Raw genomic sequence first — 6,884 nt, 5'->3', positions numbered from 1 at the left:
GTTTGGGAACATTTGAAAATGTAATGGTTTTTGAAGAATTTATTCAAATCTTCAGAGAGCTTAACAAATTTGAGGGAATTTAAACTGGGGGAAACTAAATTTAATATTTATGGTCAACTGCAAAGTTTTAATATTTTCTAGGTGAACGGCTGTTTCCACTTATTCAATCCATGCACCCTACTCTGGCGGGTAAAATCACCGGTATGTTGTTGGAGATTGACAACTCTGAGCTCCTCCATATGCTTGAGTCTCCTGAGTCTCTTCGTTCGAAGGTAAGTCAACATTTTGCATTTGTGTGTGATTTAGCTGCTGTCTTGTCTGACTTGGATGTATCAAACCTAGAGCCCACAAAGTTGTTCCCTGTGGGTCAGGAAATTTGGGGGGCCGAGCCCACTACAAAATCAGGGGCTACAAAACCTCATAGGGTGTTTGTACAAAGCCCCTGGTAGCAGGGGGATGAGCAAAAGTATGTGCCAACACAGCCCTACTCACCCGTGTCTCCATTTACCCTGTGGCAGCTTGGCCCACTGCTTGCATGGATGCTGCTGATAGCTCCACTCATTGGAAACCTAGCAGTTCAGATGCAGCCTATGGGGGCAGGTTGAGATTGACACCCCTGGTGTAAATTTATTGAAATAATTAAGGCATGGTCTTTGACTAATGACTGTTTGATTCTATCAGGTTGATGAAGCTGTAGCCGTACTACAAGCCCACCAAGCTAAAGAGGCTGCTCAGAAAGCAGTTAATAACCCTGCTGGGGTTCCAAGTGTTTAATATGTGAGTTCCTTGCAAAGTAAAATCTTGTAACTTTTTGTCAAATGTAGTAGCTGAAAAAACAAAGGATGCATAATTTGGTAATATCCTATACAGCTTGCCCTTGCTTAAATTGGGTGGACTTAGTTGACTCCAAGATGAATGTGAGCTAGCAGTGTAACAAAGCCAATCACAACTTATTGTGCATTAGCAGACCAACAGATCGAGGGAGGTAACGCTCCCCCTCTGTGCGGCACTGGTCAGGCCACAGTTGGAGTACTGTGTCCAGTTCTGGGCACTGCACTTCAAGAGGGATGTGGAGAATCAAGAGGGTCCAGAGGAGGGCCACTTGCATGATTAGTGGCCTCTGTGCAAGACCCTATGTGGGGAGGCTGAGGGATCTGGATCTCTTCAGCCTTCGCAAGAGATGTCTGAGGGGAGACCTTGTAGCAGCCTATAAGTTTATCAAGGGAGGACAACAGAGTTGGAGATGCACAATTTACCAGGGCACCCCTTGGAGTAACTAGGAATAATGGGTACAAACTAGTGGAGAGTAGATTCAGGTTAGACATTAGGAAGAAATTGTTCACAGTAAGGGTGGCCAGAATCTGGAACGGGCTGCCAAGGGAGAAGTGGTACTATCACCTAACTTGGAGGTCTTCAAGAGGAGGCTAGATAGGTACCTGGCTGGGGCCGTCTGACCTTGGTCTTTTTCCTGTCGGGGGCAGGGGATTGGACACAATGATCCTTCGGGGTCCCTTCTGACTCTACAATCTATGAATCTATGACTTGGAGCTCTTCTGGGAATTTTTCCATTATTGGTCTTTTTCCATTTTTACAAGTTAGTCCAACTTGGTACTCAGCTATTGCTGTCATTAGATCTCAGTTTTTCTTCTGTGACTATGAATGGCATAGAACTTCTGCCAACACTGCTTTCCCCAGCTTACAGCCTGAACTGGCTATGTTGATTTGTATAGCCCTACAATATTTTAAGTACTTTGTATTTGGGAATTGTTAAGCTTTACTGTGATTTCCTGGTTATAGTGGTCTCAGAAGGAGACTGTGGCCTGCTGTATAAAATAGGAAGGAGCTGGAATCAAACTGGCTATGGTGGTACAATTCAGTGCCTAAAAGCCTTCAGGGTATTAATTGATGCTATAGAAGGGATGTAAAAATAATGCAAGTTACATTTTTCACATTTAAAAGTGAGTAATATTGTTTTTATTTGCAGAAAGATCTGGGACTACAAACTAGAACTTCGCTTCACTGAAGAAAAAATAATCTAAACATGGAAAAACTATTAAATATTGAGAAAAAACATTGCAAAATATAAAATAAATAAAAAAAAGAAAGGAAACTTGGAAGCTTATGTACAGAGCAAATGCCAGGACTAGCAAAACTAATGCTAGTCCTAGATTACCTATTGATTTAAAATTTAAAAAAAATAGTAAAATAAAAAATACAAATTAATGTTTTATAAACCCGGGGGAAAAGAATTTTCAGCACAGTACAAAATTTAAAGCATTCCTTTCTTTAATTTTGTAATTCTTTACTGTGGAAAAGCTCAGAATATCACCACTGTTTTAGTTGACAGTGGAATTGATAGCTGAGCAAAGAAACGTAATTTGGATTATAAAATTCTTGCTTTAATAAAAATTCCTTAAACACTGACTGACTTTTCATAACTTCTTTCTTCTGTAATGTTGGTGTGCTTCACACTAGTGGTTTAATTCTAGAAGTAGATATCTACTCTTTGTGCGATTTCTGGCTAAGCTTAACTTGCATTTGGTCATCTTTCTCCGATATATAAACTTCAATGTTAACAAATTTGAAATGAGCAGTTGAATCTATTCTTTCTTAGTTTTAATTTCTTAATAGTGTGACTTGTGGCTTCATGGTCACTTTACTATTCATAAATCACATCAAGTTGCCCATATTTTTAGGTGGCTTAAGGTGCAGCAGAGAAAAATGTACCATGTTTCCCAGAGTAGAAGGAAATATGATTTCTGCAGAACCCATTTTCCAAGTTTTAAGACAGCTAACTTTTCTGAATTCCCATGACTATTGCTGCAGCAGTTACTTACATGAGGTTATAACAAAGGGACTCAAAGTACTGTCAGGAATGCCAAGGAATTCATGATGATTCTGTATTTTGCCATGCCAGTAATTTTGATCTAACCTTTGTTCAAAGCATGCTACAAAGCAACATTTTGTATTTTGAGGAATAATTTATTGCAACAAAAATTGTAGCAAAGTTGCAGGTGACAAAGTATTAGAGTACAACTTATCCAAACTGCAAGGCATTGATTATAACAAAGAACAAGCCCTTTTAAATGGCTGCTTAACTTGAGACTCATTCTCCTTGGAACCAAAATGTTTCTATAATGTGCAATGATCTTTAATACCAAAGTAAGTTGTTTGCTCTGAAGTTTTAATTTTTCTTGGGATAAAAACAACTTTTGGCTCAAATCCAGCTTCCTAACCTTTTGTCTGTTACCAAGGTTAGCAAATCCTTTTCATCAGAAACAACATTCAGACTCCCACAGTTGACGCTTTAGTAACTCACGTTTTTTAGATTTGTATGGACATTTTATCTAGTCAGGTGGACCTGGTGACCCTAATCTGAGCCTAAACCATGGTTCTGATTATTGAATTTGCTTGTGCTAGTTTTTAGCAGTAGGTCTGTATACAGGAGCGAAAAAGAATCTGCATTGATTTGCACCATTCACAGGATTTATTAGTAACTTGCAGTTTTTTTGGTGATTTTAAAAGGGCTGTGGTAGCTAGATGGTGGATGACATGAACTCCTACTTACCATTTAAAACATCTTGATGGCAACAGGCAGTCAATCCTACTGGTTCTGTCTGGAGACAATGGCAGTCTCTAAGTGAAAATCATTGCATTTTTTGCTAAAAGATCTTCAATTAAATAGTTATGCACATTGGAATTACTGCCATTATGTTCAGGGATAAACATTACTGAAATGAATGAGCAGATTACCCAAAGTACTTTGCAAACTGAAAAAAAAATTGCATTTATGTACATTCTGACTTCTTTGCAGAGGGCTGAAAGGTTAGTCATCTTCACAAATTCTAGGGCATAGTCCTTTGGACTGAATGCTTTAAGAAATTACATTACAAAAAGATAGAGCTATGTCTATAAGATAACTATTAGGGTTTTTCTACAACTGGCGTAAAGCAAGTCTCTTCCTGTATAAAACTAGTCTTTTGAGTTTTACTTTCTGTTGTTGAATGCCAAAAAAGTAGGTACATTAATTAGAGTGTGTTATTTTGACGACTGAAATGAGTTACTCCTCGATTAAAAAGCTACTGATGCTCAGTGACATAAATCAGCCTGATTTGTGTTTTACCTGAGTGGCATCTATCCATCTTCCTGTATATTAGAATGAAAAGGGGACTTCCAATTAAATTGAAAGGTGGCACATTCATAACTTATAAAAAGAAGGGTTTTCAAACTAAGCACAATTAGCATAGATACCTGCCATAGGGCAACAGTGGGGCCAAATGTTGAGCACGATGAAAAGTGTAATGCATAATAAGAATATCCAGACTTCTGTTAAAAGAAGAGCTTTTAAAGGAATGCTTCACAACATGAATCAACTTTGAAGTAACTGCTGGTGTTAAGAAATTACCCATAATTTTCAACTCCAACCTTCTTGGGAGAACAGTCTTAGAGGAGCAGAATTAGGCTTTTTAAGTGGACTAGAACTAGGACCAAGGGCTTCCCTCCCAGCCAGAGCTTTTAGGCCTTTGCTACTCAGGTAATCCATAAACTATGACTTGGTGTCATCTATTGGTATAAAACTGACAATGGGGGGAGGGCATTGCAAAATCATGCAGTACATGGCATGCAGTACTGTGGGCTTTTAACACTGGAGTCACAAGTCTAACAGATTAAAAGGCAAAAAGAGGTTGAGAAAAATGCTAGGACAGGTATGCAAAATGTGGCCTGCAGGCCGGATGTGGCCCACCAGGCCATTCTATCCAGCCCACAGGGCTCCTAAAAAAAAAAAAAAAAAATTTAGAAAATTAATATTCATCTACCCTGGCTGCCTGTTAGGCAGCCCTCAATGGCTTGCCAAAAGTCGGTAAGGGGCCCTTCACCCAAAATAACTGCCTGCCCCTGTGCAATGAGGTCCTACTTTTCTTTCCACCTGCTTAGCACATTAGTTGGATTCCTTTCAGTTTGTGATGCAAGCTTTTTTACCACTTTCTCCTCTTGTCCCATGATGCATCTAACCCACCTTGGGATGCTGTAAAGTTATTATGCAAACTTCGGCTTGTTGAATAAGCCCCACAAGCTGCTAGTTAATGGAGCCCCAGACTCCATGATCTGGCAAGCCCTAGTCCTTGTCATAGAGATTATTTCAAATACTAAGCTACTAAGTATATGCTTAAAAGATCTTTATGAAAAAATTCTTCAATATAAAATGAACTTTTGGAAGCTTAGTTGCTGTAAAGATGTATCTGAATCTTTAAATCTCAAAAATGCTGTTCTAGAAGTTAACGTAACAGCTTGATTTTTTTTTTTTTTTAAATCATAAAATAGGGCAAAATCTGGACTAAAATCTTAATACAGCATATTAAGAGCTAAACAGAACTGCCTAGAAGTCTGTCTTTCTACTAGTTAAAAGATTTCCCACTTCCTCCAAAAAATATTGAGTGGATACGAGAATATATAATCTTATACAGAACCACACAAACTTTGGCTTTCAGGCCACTTCTTCCTTTTATCTTAACCAACTTTATGTAATGAACTATATGACATCTTTACTAATTCTACAGATCAAAGGTGTAACAAGGTCTCTCCTCCCCTCACCCCCAAGATAACTGAACTTGGGCTTTGCCTTACAAGTGGGGCAGGTATACATCAGAACTGAAAGTCCTCCCCTGAGAATGCAGCAATCAAATGTCTAATTGGGTTTAGATAGAGTGGAAATCTCTATTAAAAACTCTTTGTTGTCACTCTATTATTTGAGTGACAATACTGCTTCGAACTTTTGATGGGCTTCTCTTCCTTAACCTTGTTTTAAGGCTGTCCTGCTGTTAAAGTCTGTGTGAGTTTTGACTAACTTCAAAAGCAGCAAAACTGATGCAAGTGAGCAGTCTTACTGGAGTCGGTAGGATTACTCATGCTGGTAAGAATTTGTTGGATTGGGTACTAAATCAGATGCAGGCAAAATAGTGCAACCATAAGATATGTAAGATATGCCCATGGTCAGATGAGGGGCTGACAGTATGATGATAGCCTTAGTCTTTATTCTCAAAAAAAAATTGCAGTGGATTATCTTTAAAAAGCTTTGTGGGCAAAATGTGTTTCAGTTGCCTTTTGTGCCTCTGTGTCACATCCTAAGACCTTTTTTGAAATTTTTTCATATTAAAGCTAGGGAATTTCTTTGGTATGTCCCTACTCAAATGCCTAGAACATGAAAATAATGGTGAATTTGTATACTGTGGACCTCCTAGCAGGAAGCAGTATAAGTTTCTCAGGGATAGGATAATGGTTGGGAAACCAGCCTGTATTACACTCCTGGTTCTCCTACTTTGTCTGTGATGGGCCAAGTCAAATAACTTCTGTAAACTGGGGAAACAATATCCTCCCAGCTTTGTTGAAAGGGGTCTTGAAATCTGTGGATGGGGGAAGTAATGGGAAAATGCTGAACAATATAGCATGTGTGCCACCATGAAACATGGTAAAAGCTATGGTAGGGGGCCATGTGAAGGTCTCCTATTCAATGATACTACAAAGAGGTAGTGAATTGCATTAGTCTGAAGTCAGGTAGAAGGCAGGGCAGGGTGGCACCATACAGACTGGTTCAGAGAGGAATACATTTTGTAGGTACTTACTTGGTTAGGTAAATAAGTAGGTTGTTACTTGCAAAATCTAATACTTTCTGAACCAGTTAGTGCTTAATGATACTGTAGTGAGATCAGGATTGACCTCTGGCTTTTTGCTGTCTGTTTATGTAGTAATCACTTCTGGTAGACAAAATGCCTAACTTTACCACTATATGCTTCCATGTTTTTTAAAACCTACTTTCAAGCTAACAGTTCTGTAATTTTTCCTGCTTCCTACAAGTTTTATCCTTTTGAGTGTCGTGGTTAAAATTG

At 38.7% G+C, this 6,884-nt stretch overlaps 1 protein-coding gene across 2 annotated transcripts in view; it reads left to right on the top strand.

The window, feature by feature from the left end:
- The window catches only part of PABPC1 (poly(A) binding protein cytoplasmic 1), a 27,895-nt gene extending 25,471 nt beyond the window's left edge, over positions 1-2,424 (top strand). For both annotated transcript variants that reach the window (XM_019528018.1, XM_019528017.1), the window contains exons 13-15: positions 142-272; positions 682-777; positions 1,985-2,424. In XM_019528018.1, coding sequence (XP_019383563.1) covers positions 142-272; positions 682-774 — 224 coding nt within the window. In that variant the 3' untranslated portion in view covers positions 775-777; positions 1,985-2,424. The remainder of the gene's footprint in view (positions 1-141; positions 273-681; positions 778-1,984) is intronic.
- Positions 2,425-6,884: the final 4,460 nt, after the last annotated feature.

This window comes from Gavialis gangeticus, unplaced genomic scaffold (assembly GCF_001723915.1).
Source record: "Gavialis gangeticus isolate Ggan-Ray unplaced genomic scaffold, GavGan_comp1, whole genome shotgun sequence".
Classification (NCBI taxonomy): Eukaryota; Metazoa; Chordata; order Crocodylia; family Gavialidae; genus Gavialis; species Gavialis gangeticus.
This window is presented reverse-complemented; position numbering and strand designations above follow the sequence as displayed.